At 34.5% G+C, this 19,773-nt stretch overlaps 2 protein-coding genes and 1 pseudogene across 3 annotated transcripts in view; 2 read left to right on the forward strand and 1 right to left on the reverse strand.

Moving 5' to 3' along the window:
- The window catches only part of LOC143236783 (fructose-1,6-bisphosphatase 1-like), a 7,925-nt pseudogene extending 6,431 nt beyond the window's left edge, over positions 1-1,494 (forward strand). Inside the window, exon 7 of the transcript XR_013019751.1 lies at positions 1,174-1,494. The product of XR_013019751.1 is annotated as a fructose-1,6-bisphosphatase 1-like (transcript). The remainder of the gene's footprint in view (positions 1-1,173) is intronic.
- LOC143237813 (unconventional myosin-Ie-like) overlaps positions 1-19,773 on the forward strand; it is a 524,866-nt gene that overhangs the window by 72,943 nt on the left and 432,150 nt on the right. The gene's annotated exons all lie outside the window — the stretch shown is intronic.
- LOC143236787 (uncharacterized) overlaps positions 13,453-19,773 on the reverse strand; it is an 86,234-nt gene continuing 79,913 nt past the window's right edge. The window contains exon 2 of the mRNA XM_076475347.1: positions 13,453-13,921. Within this exon, the coding sequence (XP_076331462.1) occupies positions 13,453-13,921 (469 nt within the window). The remainder of the gene's footprint in view (positions 13,922-19,773) is intronic.

A 19,773-nucleotide genomic window follows, 5' to 3' on the forward strand; every position in this document is an offset into this window, starting at 1 on the left:
GAACTTAGCGCTGGTAACACCCACCTCCTAAATTAATTTCATTACAAGTTCATGGTGAAATCTAGATTACAAAAAATATTGTTTGTTTGTTTGTTTTGAATTTCGCGCAAAGCTATAAGAGAGCTATATCTGCGCTAGTCGTCCATAGTTTAGAAGTGTAAGACTAGAGGGAAAGCAGCTAGTTATCACCACCCATTGCCAACTCTTGAGCTACTCTTTTACCAAGGAATAGTGGATTAACCGTCACGTTATAACGCCCCCACGTCTGAAAAGAGAGCTTGTTTGATGTGACGGGAATTCGTACAGGCAACCCTTAGGGTCGAGCGCCATAACCACTTGGTAAAGCCGGGCCTAGATTTCAACAAACCAACTGTAAAGAAAGAAACTTTCTGTTCATTTCCTATTCTAGTTTGACTAAGCGTGACTTGGAAGTCAACGAAAATAGTCCAAGTGACCACAGCAACAAATCAGGGTCACAACAAAATATAGTTTCAATAGAATTCCCCTTTCTACTTCATCAACTTATTTAATTTTATTAGATGATATATTAACATTCGTTTTTCAATTTCACTATTTATATAGCTTTTTTAATCGTATTGATATTACTATATTAATAACCATGTATTGATCAGAACAAAAGAAGTCTAAACCTCAGCTGACAAACCATGTGAGGTATTACTAGGATTATGGTCAAGCGTTCCCGAACTAATGATTTATTATATCTTAACAGAACTTTCACCGTAAATTGTTTCACATTATGGTCAATGTAACCACTGAATTGTCGACATTAAAGGCTACTGTATTTTAGCTTAATTATTGGCGATCAGAATGTAAACAACAACAACAAAAAATACTGGTTACATGCAATTCCTTTTCTAATATGAATGTTCATGGTAATATACAATCCCTTTCCTAACAAGGATTCTGATGTAATGTTCAATCCCTTTCCTAGCAAGGATTCTGATGTAATATACAATCCCTTTCCTAACAAGAATTCTCATGTTATGTTTAATACCTTTCCTAACAAGGATTCTGATGTAATGTATAATCCCTTTCCTAACAAGGATTCTGATGTAATGTTTAATCCCTTTCCTAACAAGGATTCTGATGTAATGTACAATCCCTTTCCTAACAAGGATTCTGATGGTAATGTTCAATCCCTTTCCTAACAAGGATTCTGATGTAATGTTCAATCCCTTTCCTAGCAAGGAATCTGATGTAATGTTCAATCCCTTTCCTAGCAAGGAATCTGATGTAATGTTCAATCCCTTTCCTAACAAGGATTCTGATGTAATGTACAATCCCTTTCCTAACAAGGATTCTGATGTAATGTACAATCCCTTTCCTAACAAGGATACTGATGTAATGTTCAATCCCTTTCCTAACAAGGATTCTGATGTAATGTTCAATCCCTTTCCTAACAAGGATTCTGATGTAATGTATAAACCCTTTCCTAACAAGGATTCTGATGGTAATGTTCAATCCCTTTCCTAGCAAGGAATCTGATGTAATGTTTAATCCCTTTCCTAACAAGGAATCTGATGTAATGTTCAATCCTTTCCTAACAAGGATTCTGATGTAATGTTTAATCCTTTTCTAACAAGGATTCTGATGTAATGATTAATCCCTTTCTAACAAGGATTCTATGGTAATGTAAATCCCTTTCCCAACAAGAATCTGATGTAATGCTCAATCCCTTTCTAACAAGGATCTGATGTAATGTTCAATCCCTTTCCTAACAAGGATCCTGATGTAATGTACAATCCCTTTCCTAATAAGGATGTTAATGGTAAAAGACGATCCCTTCCATAAAATGGATGCTTGTGAATTCTGTTCATTTTATTATACATGTTTTCTGATTGAAAACACCAAAGGCCATCAAGTAATGCAGATCTCATTTCTATAAAGTAGGCATGACTAGAACATCAAACACCATGAAATAACTTTCTGATGTTGTCACTTGGTTCTGAACCAAGTCCTTTCTACACAGGTTAACATTACCTCACATTCATTATGGTCTTATTTAAAAACAAAAACAAAAACGTGTTGTATATGGATGTCGGTACAATAAATATAAAAACAGTTTTAATAAAATTAATTGATATTAAGGTAGTAAAGTAGTTTTAAGTGAAACTACATATTGTCTGAAAGAAATAACTTCATGTTGATGAGTGTGTGTTTGGGTTTATTATAACAAAGCCATGTCGGGCTACCTGCTATGTCCACCGATGGGAATCGAATTCTTTATTTTCGTTGATGAAAAGAACAAAGCTATTATTATGACAAATTAAAACATGGTTTTATACAAGTTTTTGCTCGTTGTAAAACGGTTTGATTATTTTATTCGCAACGTTTCACCAGATTTATCTGACATCATCAGGTGACACACAAGAACTGAGACTGTGTGTAGATATACAACGTTTCACCAGGTTTATCTGACATCATCAGGTGACTACAAGAACTGATATTATGTGTGGATATACAACGTTTCGCCAGGTTTACCTGGCATCATCAGATGACATACAAGAACTGAGACTGTGTGTAGATATACAACGTTTCGCCAGGTTTACCTGATATCATCAGGTGACATACAAGAACTGAGACTGTGTGTGGATATACAACGTTTCGCCAGGTTTACCACATCATCAGGTTACATACAAGAACTAAGACTGTGTGTAGATATACAACGTTTCACCAGGTTTACCTGGCATCATCAGATGACATACAAGAACTGAGACTGTGAATTTTGAAAAGATAGTTCATTATCTAATTAAATAAGACAGGATTTACTATACAAATTTGTTTATTTTATGCTATTGTTTTAAACTAATAAACTTTAAAATAGAACTACATTATGTAAACAGTTTGCATTAATTTTTGTAGTAACACTAGGATATTTGAAATAGCCATGAAAGCTGGGTGGACAAATTACCCATCCAATATCATACAGGAAATGGTTTTAACACTCCCATAATACACTTGCAGCTACAAAACGAGCATCATCTTTTCAACTGAGTTTTGTCTGTCATAAATCAATATGATTCTGATTGATATACCACAGCTACTCAAGTTAGCACAGTCGCAAAGACAGTCAGCTTCATGTTACATCATGACTAGATCCAACAGCCCAGCACAGTAGCGCTCAAGATTAAAACAGTTTAGGCTATAAATATCAGATGTTACAACAGACTGCTTAGAAGTCCGATATAAAGAGCCATGAACTTAGTTCCTCGTAGTCAACGAACAGTTAAAGATCGAGATTACCACCAAAGAAAACTCTCTTGAAGCTTACAAGAAAAAGAAAAACTTTTTTCTGTTCAAAGGTTTGATTAATGTTAAACAACGAACTGACGATGCACTTCTCAATGTTTGTTTAGTCAGCGTGTTTCTACGTGGACGAAATATATCTGGAAGCAGGGACTTCAGATGATTTTAGACTCGACTGAGAAAGTATTTTGTCTTTGATGAATCCTATCGGTGAATTTTGTTACTTTTATTTACACACACTTATTACTCAACTTTCAAAGTAACTTGTGTTTTTTCTAAAGTAAATGGTCCGGCATGGCCAGGTGGTTAAGGTACTCGACTCGTACTCCGAGAGTCGTGGGTTCGAATCCCTGTCACACCAAACATGCTCGCCCTTTCAGCCGTGAGAGCGTTATAATGTGACGGTTAATCCTACTATTGGTGATAGGGAGTGATGACTAGCAGCCTTCCCTCTTGTCTTACACTGCTAAATTACGGACGGCTAGCACAGATAGCCCTCGTGTAGCTTTGCGCAAAATTACCAAAAAAAAAACTGAAGTAAATAAATCGCGTAAAGTTTCTTAGGTGTACTTTTATTTTAGAGAAAATAAAATTGTGGAAAGATGTGGAATAAATACTTCAAAAAATAATCTTTAGAATTTATAAAAGGGTTAAATAATAAAAATTGACATCCAGATATGCTAAGTGTCCGATAAAATAAAGCAAAATATCAAATACATTGATAAGAACGCATTTAACAAAATTATTAAACTGGACATCGTTAAGTGAAACAATTACTTTTATGGAAACTATCATATTTTCCCTAACACGAATTATTCGCCATCTGTCGGATCTTACAGTTGAGAGTGCTGACTTGTGTATACACTGCTGGCCAAACTCTTAAGGCCAATGATCATAAAGAAAAATATGAATGTTGCGTTGTTAAACTCAACCACTTATTTGAGTAGAGCTTCGAAAGATGAAAATAAGAAAAGGGAAAATAAAAATAAAAAAACTTTTAGCGTTTAATAGAGAAAATGTGAACACTATGAAATTAGCCTAAATGCTAGCTGGTCAGAAGTTTAAGGCCATACTGAAACGAAGCGTTAATCGGTAAACACGTAACGAAATTTAGTCATTTGTGTTCAAACGTTAGCGTTGTGAACATCTCCTGTGTTACATTGGATAAAGATATGGCAAAGGCTAAAAAGTTGACAGAGTTTGAACGCTGGTGAGATTGGGCGTAGTAAAACTGCTGTTACAAATTTCTTAAAAGACCCTGAGAGATACGGAACGAGAATTTCAAGTGGTCGGCCAAAGAAAATTTCGCTAGCGTTGAGAAGGAGTATTTGACGGGTTGTCCGGCAAGACATCAGCCGATCGTCGAACCAGTATAAGGCCCTTACGGACGCAGAATGCAGCTCAAGAACAATAAGACGGCATCTACGAGAGAAAGACTTTGAAAACCGTAAACGTTTTCAAAGGCAACGCCTTCCACACCACGAAACAGCTCGGTTAAACTTTGCTGAGAAGCATCAAACATGGGACGTAGAAAAGTGGTTGAAGGTTTTGTTCTCTGATGAGAAAAAGTTTAACCTGGATGGTCCAGATAGCTTCCAACGTTACTGGCACGATAAGGAGATCACACCGGAGACATTTTCTACATGACACAGTGGAGGAGGTTCCATCATGATCTGGCCAGCCCAGCAGTGTACAATGTTGTTGTTTTTTTGAAGTTCAGTGTTATAACGTTCCCACTAAAGGTTTGGTTTTTTAATTAATGATAACATTATTTTACCATCGGCTGAGTCTTTAGAGCTTACTGTGATAGTCATTTAATAACCTATTCTGTTTTTAAGTTCACTATATTGACCTTTTTACATCAGCTGAGTACTTAGAGTTCATTATTATGACCTTTTGACAACCAGCTGAGGATTTAAGGTTCACATTGATGACCACCAGCTGGACCTTTAGAGTGCACTATGAAGACATTTTGAGCTGGTCTTTAGAGTGTACTGTGAAGACATTTTGACCACCAGCTGGATCTTTAGGGTGCACTATAAAGACATTTTGACCACCAGCTGGTTCTTTAGAGTGCACTATGAAGACATTTTGACCACCAGCTGGATCTTTAGAGTGCGCTATGAAGACATTTTTAACAACCGGCTGGGTCTTTAGAGTGCACTATGAAGACATTCTGACCACCAGCTGAGGATTTAGGGTTCACTATTATGACCTTCTAACCACTAGCTGGGTCTTTAGAGTGCACTATGAAGACATTTTGACCATCAGCTGGATCTTTAGAGTTCACTATTATGACCTTCTGACCACAAGCTGGGTCTATAGAAAGTCTCATTTGTTTGTTGTTTAATTTATTTGCCCATTCCCCAGTTGGTCAGTGGTAGGTCTACAGACTTATGACGGTAAAATGTGGGAGTTCGATTCTCTGCGGTGGACAGGCACACACATTGTAACGAGTATCTTTGTGTAAAGAATAAAACTGAATAGATTTATTTATTATCCTTCAAGGAATACATTGATGAGCAGAAAAATAAAAAGAGTATCGATTTGAAGTGCAAATATCGAGCTTTCTAGAAAACTGTAACCTAGGAAACAAGAAGGCACGTGACATAAATTGGTTGCTTATTATTTCGCTTGAAAGACGTCTTATTTACACAATGGACAACACAGATAAATATGATTTTCATAAAGAACATTTGTAGCTGTCTTTAATTTTTAATTAACGGAATAGAGGTAATGAATTTTACTCTTATAACGCGCCCACAGCTGAAATCGCGAAGCGTATTTGATATAACTACGTTTCGAACTCGAACTTAAGGCTACGGTCGAGCAATAAAAATCACAAAGAGCAGGAGGAAACCTTTGTTTGTTTGAAACAGATGACCAGTTTATTTGTGTTGCTAGTATTCTGATCACAGAAATGTAACTCAACACGTCTTGGTGGCTCAGCGGCAGGCGAGATGACTTATAATGCTAGATTTCGGGTTCGAATCCTAAGCTCACCATAGCATAGTTAATGCATTGTTCAGCATTTAAATAATCATTTTGTTATCTTAGGACTAATAAGTGTCACACTGTTTACATATTGTGACTGTTATGTTAGTACTGATACGTGTCATACTGTTTAAATATTGTGACTGTTATGTTAGGGCTACTACGTGTCACACTGTTTAAATACTGTGACTCTTATGTTAGAGCTACCACGTGTCACACTGTTTAAATATTGTGACTGTTATGTTAAGGCTACCACGTGTCACTGTTTAAATATTGTGACTATTATGTTAGGGTACTACGTGTCACATTGTTTAAATATTGCGACTGTTATGTTAGGGCTACTACGTGTCACATTGTTTAAATATTGCGACTGTTATGTTAGGGTACTACTTGTCACACTGTTTAAATGTTGTGACTGTTATGTTAAAGCTACTACGTGTCATACTGTTTAAATATTATGACTGTTATATTAGGGCTACTACGTGTCACACTGTTTAAATATTATGACTGTTATGTTAGGGCTTCTAGGTGTCACACTGTTTAAATATTGTGACTGTTATGTTAGGGCTACTACATGTCACACTGTTTAAATATTGTCACTGTTATGTTAGGGCTACTACGTGTCACACTGTTTAAATATTGTGACTGTTATGTTAGGGCTACTACGTGTCACACTGTTTAAATATTGTGACTGTTATGTTAGGACTACTACGTGTCACACTGTTTAAATATTGTGACTGTTATGTTAGGGCTACTACGTGTCACACTGTTTAAATACTGTGACTCTTATGTTAGAGCTACTACGTGTCACACTGTTTAAATATTGTAAATGTTATGTTAGGGCTACCACGTGTCACTGTTTAAATATTGTGACTATTATGTTAGGGTACTACGTGTCACATTGTTTAAATATTGCGACTGTTATGTTAGGGTACTACGTGTCACACTGTTTAAATGTTGTGACTGTTATGTTAAAGCTACTACGTGTCATACTGTTTAAATATTATGACTGTTATGTTAGGGCTACTACGTGTCACACTGTTTAAATATTGTGACTGTTATGTTAGGGCTACTACATGTCACACTGTTTAAATATTATGACTGTTATGCTAGGGCTACTACGTGTCACACTGTTTAAATATTGTGACTGTTATGTTAGGGCTACTACGTGTCACACTGTTTAAATATTGCGACTGTTATGTTAGAGCTACTACGTGTCACACTGTTTAAATATTGCGACTGTTATGTTAGGACTACTACGTGTCACACTGTTTAAATATTATGACTGTTATGCTAGGGCTACTACGTGTCACACTGTTTAAATATTGTGACTGTTATGTTAGGGCTACTACGTGTCACACTGTTTAAATGTTGTGACTGTTATGTTAGGGCTACTACGTGTCACACTGTTTAAATATTGTGACTGTTATGTTAGAGCTACTACGTGTCACACTGTTTAAATATTGCGACTGTTATGTTAGGGCTACTACGTGTCATACTGTTTAAATATTATGACTGTTATGTTAGGGCTACTACGTGTCACACTGTTTAAATATTGTGACTGTTATGTTAGGGCTACTACGTGTCACACTGTTTAAATGTTGTGACTGTTATGTTAGGACTACTACGTGTCATACTCTTTAAATATTATGACTGTTATGTCAGGGCTAATACGTGTCACACTGTTTAAATATTGTAACTGTTATGTTAGGACTAAATCGTGTCATAAGCTGTTTTCGTTATTTGATTTTGTAAAACTCTGTTGTTCTTTTCAATGCACAATTTAATATCTGTGTTATGTTAAACAAGTGGAATGGAGCCTCAGATGTTAGTGTTAACAATCAGTAAATACAACAATGACCCAGGGGTGACAGGGGTGTTTTGTAAACCACAATAAACATTGTGAAAGTTTTAATTTATTTGTTGGTTGTAATTAAGCACAAAACTAAACTATAAGCTATGTGCGCTCTGTCCACCACAAGTATCGAAACCCGATATGACCTGAAGATGCATAGAGTCGCTACTACTACTGGCATCTAAACATTGGAACATCACAATCTTTGTTTCCCAAACTTAGGGTCAAAAACCATTAAAGACAATGTAGAAATTTGCTTTCAAACCCCAACTTTATTTATTCGTTTTTACCAAACTACTTTTCTTACAGATAAAAACTTTTCCGTCTCGAGTTTTCTGAAAATCTTAGAAATTTCCGTTACTTCTCAATAATTTTAACACTCCTACGAAAAGACGTTTCTAGTCCTGATTTCTCCAAGCCCGTTCCCCTGGCTGTGGTTTCGCTAGATAGTAGATAGGGACAGTGGGAATCTCGTTAATCCATTCATTAATGGATTTAAATGGCAATTTCATTTAAATACAAAATTATTAGCCTAATATTAATAACCTTTCAAGTTGCTCTGCGGCCTATTAGGCCCCACTTTTCGTAGGAGTGTTAAACAATTGAAGTGGTTGTAACAAAACTAATCTGCGATCGTCTAATCTGCACAGTACTCAAAAGGAAGGAATACTCAGTGAGTAGAAAACATCTGAAAACGTGAATGTTATAAAACAGACAAATGTCACTGATCAGAGGATTTTACGAACCAGATAAAAACCAAAATAACATAAAGTTTCGTTCATGTTATGACGATCTTCAGTTAGAGTCAGTATCTAGATGTGAGATTCATTTTTCATTCAATAAAACGTAACTGTTGATTCTCCATGAAATACAGTACATATATAAACAGAATTTCAACTTCAGTTTACTGTCCGTGATAAACTTATAATGGACAGCCTCCTATTTAACCGAAGAATAACTTTATGCATTAAATTCTTCGAGTTTTCGTTATATATTCCGAGAAAAATGCATTTAATCTATTCGTGGAAAAAACTATATTAGTTACTTTCCACGTGCGCGTATAAAGAAAGAGTCTGGTGTTTGTTTTGTTTGTAACGAGTGTTCGAGACATCGATCGAAGGAAATAAACGTATATAATACTTTATTACTAGCGGACTTTCCCGTGAAAGCAGAATTTTTAAAACCTACAAAAACACCCTTATTTTAGTTATCATAACTTATTTCCTAGGCCTGGTAGCTAGGGCGGTAGACTCACTCTCGCAATCTGCGTGATCAAAACCCGTCGTCGAACACGTTCGCTCTTTCAGTCACAAAAGCGTTATAATGTGTCGTTCAATCTGCACTATTCGTTGATAAAAAGTACTCTTAGAACAGGCGGCGGACGGTGTTTACTAGCTGCTTTTCATCTAATCTACCACTTCAAAATTAGGGACAGCTAGCGCGTGTTCAAAATTAGGGACAGCTAGCGCGTGTTGAAGTTCAATAAGACAGAAGTTTCCCCCATACCTTTTTCTCCAAATCGGCCAACATTCTGCATAACATATAAATCTGAAGATAAACCCATATTTTTTAACAACTATATTATAGTCCAATCTTCAAAACTAAATTCATGTGATTATATTACCACAATTATTCCAAACAGATCCATGGAAACATTACCATGATTATATAGAACAAATCCATGGAAATATTGCCATGATTATATAGAACAGATCCATGGAAACATTACCATGATTATATAGAACAGACCCATGGAAACAGTACTACAATTATACAGAACAGATCCATGGAAACATTACCATAATTATTCCGAACAGATCCATGGAAACATTACCATGATTATATAGAACAGACCCATGGAAACAGTACTACAATTATACAGAACAGATCCATGGAAACATTACCATGATTATATAGAACAGACCCATGGAAACATTACCATGATTATATAGAACAGATCCATGGAAACATTACCATGATTATATGGAACAGATCCGTGGAAACAGTACCACAATTATATAGAATAATTCCATGGAAACATTACTATGTTTATACAGAACAGACCCATTAAAATATTACCATAATTATATAGAACAAATCCATGTAAATATGAGGACTTGTGCACTTTTTTATGTGGAGAAATAAATCACTCTTTGTCTCCAGAACTTACATGGTAAAATGTGACTTCACACACAGGACTGGGTGTGTTTACGTATAACTTACAAGTGGGTTTAGAAATGCACATTTAACACACAGGACTGGATGTGTTTACGCAAACTTATTACAGAAGTTGAGAACTTTATATTAAAAAGGTTTTGGAAACCCGCCACTTCCTTAATATTCGTGTCGCCACGTTTAATCACAATCATTCTAACGACCAAATACAAATCTGTTTTCGCATGTAACAACATGCTCCATTTAATCTATAACCGCTTGAAGTGTAAAACAGTTAGATGGATATGTAGTGGAAGAAACTTGAGTTGTGCACGTGACTTGTGTCGGGTTTCGAAAAACAAATCATTATTTTCAATGGTTTTTGAACCTAAATTTGGGATAAAAAGATTCTAATGTTCCAAAGTTCAGTGTTAGCAGCAATAGTGACTCTAAATATTTTCAGGTCAAAGGTCGGTTTCCCTCAACATCGAAGCTGTTTTTGTGTGATTTTCAGTCACTGTTTGTGCTGTAAAATATTCCTAGACTATTGTGAGAGTAACCATCCAGCAACGCCCGCCGCCACAAGAGTACTATATCCTTTTATCTGCAGTCCGACGAGTTGCGTTTATTATATTAGTAAACTCATAAAACACTCGGTACACTTTCATACGACCCCTAACTAAAGTAACCATAAATGTTTAGGGTTTTTTGTTAAAGCTACATATACTTCTGATACCACGAAAGTGTAACAAAAAATTCAGAGAACTAAACCAACTCTGAATAATTGTGGAATGCACTGAATAGTAGACCCAACGTTCTATTTTTACATGTAACTTTAGGGGGTAGGTTTATTTTGATTGATTTCTAAGATTAATAAAAAGAAAAGAAATAAGTTACAAAATGGACACTAGGATAAAAAGTAAAATCAATAAGTTACAAAATGGACACTAGGGAAGAAGGTAAAATAAATAAGTTACAAAATGGACACTAGGATAAAAAGTAAAATTAATAAGTTACAAAATGGACACTAGGGAAGAAGGTAAAATTAATAAGTTACAAAATGGACACTAAGATAAAAAGTAAAATTAATAAGTTACAAATTGGACACTAGGGTAGAAAGTAAAATTAATAAGTTACAAAATGGACACTAGGGTAGGAAGTAAAATTAATAAGTTACAAAATGGACACTAGGGAAGAAAGTAAAATTAATAAGTTACAAAATGGACACTAGGATAAAAAGTAAAATTAATAAGTTACAAAATGGACACTAGGATAAAAAGTAAAATTAATAAGTCACAAAATGGACACCAGGATAAAAAGTAGAATTAATAAGTTACAAAATGGACACTAGGGAAGAAAGTAAAATTAATAAGTTGCAAAATGGACACTAGGATAAAAAGTAAAATTAATAAGTTACAAAATGGACACTAGGGAAGAAAGTAAAATTAATAAGTTGCAAAATGGACACTAGGATAAAAAGTAAAATTAATAAGTTACGAAATGGACACTAGGGAAGAAAGTAAAATTAATAAGTTGCAAAATGGACACTAGGGAAGAAAGTAAAATTAATAAGTTACAAAATGGACACTAGGGAAGAAAGTAAAATTGATAAGTTACAAAAAGGACACTAGGGAAGAAAGTAAAATTAATAAGTTACAAAATGGACACTAGGGAAGAAAGTAAAATTAATAAGTTGCAAAATGGACACTAGGATAAAAAGTAAAATTAATAAGTTGCAAAATGGACACTAGGATAAAAAGTAAAATTAATAAGTTACAAAATGGACACTAGGGAAGAAAGTAAAATTAATAAGTTGCAAAATGGACACTAGGATAAAAAGTAAAAGTAATAAGTTACGAAATGAACACTAGGGAAGAAAGTAAAATTAATAAGTTGCACAATGGACACTAGGATAAAAAGTAAAAGTAATAAGTTACGAAATGGACACTAGGGAAGAAAGTAAAATTAATAAGTTGCAAAATGGACACTAGGATAAAAAGTAAAATTAATAAGTTACAAAATGGACACTAGGATAAAAAGTAAAATTAATAAGTTACAAATTGGACACTAGGATAAAAAGTAAAATTAATAAGTTACAAAATGGACACTAAGGTAGAAAGTAAAATTAATAAGTTACAAATTGGACACTAGGGTAGAAAGTAAAATTAATAAGTTACAAAATGGACACTAGGGTAGGAAGTAAAATTTATAAGTTACAAAATGGACACTAGGGTAGAAAGTAAAATTAATAAGTTACAAATTGGACACTAGGGTAGAAAGTAAAATTAATAAGTTACAAAATGGACACTAGGGTAGGAAGTAAAATTTATAAGTTACAAAATGGACACTAGGGTAGAAAGTAAAATTAATAAGTTACAAAATGGACACTAGGGTAGAAAGTAAAATTAATAAGTTACAAAATGTTGTGTTCTGAGTTTTCACTTAAGCATACAAAAACATTAAACTTATTTTGGTGTTCTGAATTTTCACTTGAACACAAATAAACATATTAAACATATTGTCGTGTTCTGAATTTCTCTTGAACATAAAAACATTAAACTTATTCTTGTGTTCTGAATGTTCACTTGAACACACATAAAAACATAAGAACATGCAACACGTAATTTAAATATTAACAGCTTCAAAAAACAAACATAAACTCATTAACCAATGTTTATGTTCAGGCCAGTGATTTTCAAACTCCTGGTTCGTGGAGCTAATTTCGGTCCTAAGTATTTTGGTTTCTTCAGAATGGAAAGACTTTAACCAGTTTTACCAGAAAAAACAACAACAACAAACAAACAATTACAAGCTTTATATTCATCTGAAAGTGATAAAAATATCATTTTTACAACTGAACCTTTTCAATTCTTAAATTAATCCTGGGTATGTACTTTAAAGAAAAGAAAACGAGAACTGAACAAATCTGGTGTGAGAGTCTAGAAAGTTCGAGATCCACTGGTTTAGCCAAATCAGCAATTACGAGGTGAACACAACATTTAACCAAATCTTAAACATTAATCGATTGTACTGCGGGAATACGTTATCAAATTTTGAACTCCATGTGACCACATTAGGATAATGGTAGCTAGAAGTAATTACCACAACAAGGACTCACCTAAACTTCGAGCAAGGGTGGATGATCCAATGTCCCGCAGCCCTCTGTCGGATTCTTTCTTTCATTAAAGCCTTTTGCTTCCGAACAATTTCATAGCCAGCTTATTGTCAGACGGATGGAATAAGGACTCGAGCTGGATCCTCATAAACGAGGATTTGGCATCGGTGAGAAAAGGACCCACCTCTTCCTTGGGTGTTCCATAGAGACTGACGTCATCTTTTTCCCCGGTCCCATCTCGTGCGGTCGAGTTGGAAACGTGACGGCTGTCTCTGTAGTTCATTTCAGAGCTGATGTAGTCGCTGACGAGACCCTCCTCGTCGACAGCTGTCACGAGAGAGTCCGTGCACGTGTTCACGTTGTCGATGCTGATTTTAATAGAATCCTCTTTCTGGAGACTGCGAGGAGAACGAATCTCTTCCTCAGATGGAGTACCGTGACTGACACGACCATTGGCCAGCCGTAGGCTCGGCACCCGTTCGCCCCTTCGTGCCTTGATACTGGTGTTCGAGTCCATACTAGCAACTCCGTAGCCCCTATTGTAATAAATTGTTGTCAGAGAAAATCATTAGTAGTTATTGTAACTCGAATATCAGGGCTTCCTTCTTGTCAGCCCCGATATATTTAAAACTGTGCTTGTGTTTTACAAAAGTCGTGACGAATTTGTTTCTTTATTATTAAGTGCAAAGCTACACAATGAGTTATCTGTACTCTGGCCACCACAGGTAACGAAACACAAATTTCAAAGTTATAAGCCGTTTGACTAAGACGCGTTTCTTCGAAGTATTGGGAGGAGCGTGACCCAGCGGTTATCACCGAAAACACTATACTTCGCATTTTGGAGCCTTGGATTCGTTAAAAGAATGAAATTCATATCGAAAGGTTCGATTATAGTGGCCCACGAATTGGCGGTGGGTGGTATTCACTGTCTTCTGTCTAATTTAATCTATCAGTTGAAAGTTATGGACTCATAGCGAAGATAACTCTCGGGTAGCTTCACGCGATATTCATAGAAAATCAACACCATCGATAGAACTTGTTCACTGGTAGTATCAAGTCAACATTAATATCACAAGAAGTACCAAGTTAACATTGATATCACTAGATGTACCAAGTTAACATTGATATCACTAGATGTACCAAGTTAACATTGATATCACTAGATGTACCAAGTTAACATTGATATCACTAGATGTACCAAGTTAACACTGACATAACTAGATGTTCCAGGTTAATACTAGATGTACCAACTTAAAACTAACATCACTAAATGTACCAAGTTAAAACTAACATCACTAGATGTACCAAGTTAACATTAATATCACTAGATGTACCAAGTTAACATTAATATCACTAGATGTACCAAGTTAACATTGATATCACTAGATGTACCAAGTTAACACTGACATAACTAGATGTTCCAGGTTAATACTAGATGTACCAACTTAAAACTAACATCACTAAATGTACCAAGTTAAAACTAACATCACTAGATGTACCAAGTTAACATTGATATCACTAGATGTACCAAGTTAAGACTAATATCACTAGATGTACCAAGTTATAACTAACATCACTAGATGTACCAAGTTAAAACTAACATCACTAGATGTACCAAGTTAACATTGATATCACAAGATGTACCAAAATAAGACTAATATCACTAGATGTACCAAGTTAAGACGAACATCACTAGATATACCAAGTTAAGACTAGCATCACTAATTTACCAAGTTAAGACTAACACCACTAGATGTACCAAGTTAAGACTAGCATCACTAGATGTACCAAGTTAAGACTGAAATAACTAGATGTTCCAGGTTAATACTGGATGTACCAAGTTAAAACTAACATCACTAAAGGTACCAAGTTAACACTAATATCACTAGATGTACCAAGTTAAGACTAACACCACTAGATGTACCAAGTTAAGACTAGCATCACTAGATGTACCGAGATAAGACTAACATCACAAGATGTAACAAGTTAAGACGAACATCACTAATTTACCACGTTAAGACTAACATCACAAGATGTAACAAGTTAAGACGAACATCACTAATTTACCAAGTTAAGACTAGCATCACTAGATGTACCAAGTTAAGACTAACATCACAAGATGTAACAAGTTAAGACGAACATCACTAGATGTACCAAGTTAAGACTAGCATCACTAATTTACCAAGTTAAGAATAATATCACTAGATGTACCAAGATAAGACTAATATCACTAGATGTACCAAGTTAAAACTAACATCACTAAAAGTACCAAGTTAAAATTAATATCACTAGATGTACCAAGTTAAAACTAACATCACTAAATGTACCATGTTAAGACTAACATCACTAATTTACCAAGTTAAGACAAACATCCCTAGATGTACCACGTTAAGACTAACATCACAAGATGTACCAAGTTAAGACAAACATCACTAATTTACCAAGTTAAGACTAACATCACAAGATGTAACAAGTTAAGACGAACATCACTAGATGTACCAAGTTAAGACTAGCATCACTAATTTCCCAAGTTGAGACTAGCATCACTAATTTACCAAGTTAAGACTAATATCACTAGATGTACCAAGTTAAGACGAACATCACTAGATGTACCAAGTTAAGACTAATATCACTAGATGTACCAAGTTAAGACGAACATCACGAGATGTACCAAATTAAGACGAACATCACTAGATGTACCAAGTTAAGACTAGCATCACAAGATGTACCAAAATAAGACTAATATCACTAGATGTACCAAATTAAGACGAACATCACTAGATGTACCAAGTTAAGACTAGCATCACTAATTTACCAAGTTAAGACTAACACCACTAGATGTTCCAAGTTAAGACTAATATCACTAGATGTACCAAGTTAAGACGAACATCACTAGATGTACCAAGTTAAGACTGACATAACTAGATGTTCCAGGTTAATACTGGATGTACCAAGTTAAAACTAACATCACTAGATGTACCAAGTTAAGACTACCACAACCAACTGTACCAAGTTAAGACTAACACCACTAGATGTACCAAGTTAAGACTAGCATCACTAGATGTACCAAGTTAAGACTAGCATCACTAGATGTACCGAGATAAGACTAACATCACAAGATGTAACAAGTTAAGACGAACATCACTAATTTACCAAGTTAAGACTAGCATCACTAGATGTACCAAGTTAAGACTAACATAACTAGATGTACCAAGTTAAGACTCGCATCACTAGATGTACCAAGTTAAGACGAACATCACTAGATGTACCAAGTTAAGACGAACATCACTAGATGTAACAAGATAAGACTAGAATCACTAATTTACCAAAATAAGACTAATATCACTAGATGTACCAAGTTAAAACTAACATCACAAGATGTAACAAGTTAAGACGAACATCACTAATTTACCAAGTTAAGACAAACATCACTACATGTACCACGTTAAGACTAACATCACAAGATGTAACAAGTTAAGACGAACATCACTAATTTACCAAGTTGAGACTAGCATCACTAGATGTACCAAGTTAAGACTAACATCACAAGATGTAACAAGTTAAGACGAACATCACTAGATGTACCAAGTTAAGACTAGCATCACTAATTTACCAAGTTAAGACTAATATCACTAGATGTATCAAGATAAGACTAATATCACTAGATGTTCCAAGTTAAGACTAATATCACTAGATGTACCAAGTTAAAACTAACATCACTAAAAGTACCAAGTTAAAATTAATATCACTAGATGTACCAAGTTAAAACTAACATCACTAAATGTACCATGCTAAGACTAACATCACTAATTTACCAAGTTAAGACAAACATCACTAGATGTACCACGTTAAGACTAACATCACAAGATGTACCAAGTTAAGACGAACATCACTAATTTATTAAGTTAAGACTAACATCACAAGATGTAACAAGTTAAGACGAACATCACTAGATGTACCAAGTTAAGACTAGCATCAGTAATTTACCAAGTTGAGACTAGCATCACTAATTTACCAAGTTAAGACTAATATCACTAGATGTACCAAGTTAAGACGAACTTCAGTAGATGTACCAAGTTAAGACGAACATCACTAGATGTACCAAGTTAAGACGAACATCACTAATTTATTAAGTTAAGACTAACATCACAAGATGTAACAAGTTAAGACGAACATCACTAGATGTACCAAGTTAAGACTAGCATCACTAATTTACCAAGTTGAGACTAGCATCACTAATTTACCAAGTTAAGACTAATATCACTAGATGTACCAAGTTAAGACAAACTTCACTAGATGAACCAAGTTAAGACTAGCATCACTAATTTACCAAGTTAAGACTAACACCACTAGATGTACCAAGTTAAGACTAAAATCACTAGATGTACCAAGTTAAGACTAACACCACTAGATGTAACAAGTTAAGACGAACATCACTAGATGTAACAAGTTAAGACGAACATCACTAATTTACCACGTTAAGACTAACATCACAAGATGTAACAAGTTAAGACGAACATCACTAATTTACCAAGTTAAGACTAGCATCACTAGATGTACCAAGTTAAGACTAGCATCACTAGATGTACCAAGTTAACACTAACATCACTACATGTAATGTTCCTCGAGTTAACATTAACATCTTAGTGGAAAAAGCCCGTGTGTTAATTTCATTATAAAAAGTTTAGTGAAAGACTGTGGGTTGTCTTTCTTGTAAGAAGCCTCAGTCAATCATTTTTATTATAACTAAATTTGTAATCGAAGGTTGTCTACTGTCTTGTTTTTATTAGAACATTGATGGAAAGGCAGGAAAGCGTGTTATCGTTACATAAACACTGGACGTCAACTTTTTCTGAGCACCATCTCTGTAGTTGAGTTTGTTTTCAAACACAATTCATTTACATGTTAGCGGTGGTTATGTTAGAGAACAGCGACGCAAACGACATGTACTCAACACGTGTTAAACAAACGTTTATTTGGTAATGCCATTTTAGCCAAAAACTCAATTTGTTTCAGACATATATTAGTGAATAGTTCACATAAACAGTGAACTTCACTATGTAGTTAGTCCTGACTTTTTGTGATTAATCTTACACTTGTATAGAATTCTTTTTTTAACAACAAAGCCAAAGCAAATGCCAGATTAGTCATACATAGTACTGATAGTGTTTGAAACATTCTTATAAAACTGTGACACAATGTGTAACAAATGGTGTTTGGAATTATCTGTAAAACTGTGGCACAATGTATAACCAATGGTGTCTGGAACTGCCTGTAAAACTGTGACACAATGTATAACTGATGGTGTTTGGAACTATCTGTAAAACTGTGACACAATGTATTACCGATGGTGTTTGGAACTATCTGTAAAACTGTGACACAATTATTACCGACGGTGTTTGGAACTGTCTGTAAAACTGTGACACAATAGCATACAACAGACAGTACTATTATATTTATATAGGTAAGTAGTAACATGGACATACCACAGACAGTACTATTATATTTATATAGATAAGTAGTAACATGCACATACAACAGACAGCACTATTATATTTATATAGATAAGTAGTAACATGCACATACAACAGACAGCACTATTATATTCATATAGATAAGTAGTAACATGCACATACAACAGACAGTACTGTTATATTTATATAGATAAGTAGTAACATGGACATACAACAGACAGTACTATTATATTTATATAGATAAGTAGTAACATGCACATACAACAGACAGTACTATTATATTTATATAGACAAGTAGTAACATGCACATACAACAGACAGCACTATTATATTTATATAGATAAGTAGTAACATGGACATACAACAGACAGTACTATTATATTTATATAGATAAGTAGTAACATGCACATACAACAGACAGCACTATTATATTTATATAGATAAGTAGTAACATGCACATACAACAGACAGCACTATTATATTTATATAGATAAGTAGTAACATGCACATACAACAGACAGCACTATTATATTTATATAGATAAATAGTAACATGCACATACAACAGACAGTACTGTTATATTTATATAGATAAGTAGTAACATGGACATACAACAGACAGTACTATTATATTTATATAGATAAGTAGTAACATGCACATACAACAGACAGCACTATTATATTTATATAGATAAGTAGTAACATGCACATACAACAGACAGTACTATTATATTTATATAGACAAGTAGTAACATGCACATACAACAGACAGCACTATTATATTTATATAGATAAGTAGTAACATGCACATACAACAGACAGTACTATTATATTTATATAGATAAGTAGTAACATACACATACAACAGACAGTACTATTATATTTATATAGATAAGTAGTAACATGCACATACAA

Source organism: Tachypleus tridentatus, chromosome 2 (assembly GCF_004210375.1).
Source record: "Tachypleus tridentatus isolate NWPU-2018 chromosome 2, ASM421037v1, whole genome shotgun sequence".
Taxonomy (NCBI): Eukaryota; Metazoa; Arthropoda; class Merostomata; order Xiphosura; family Limulidae; genus Tachypleus; species Tachypleus tridentatus.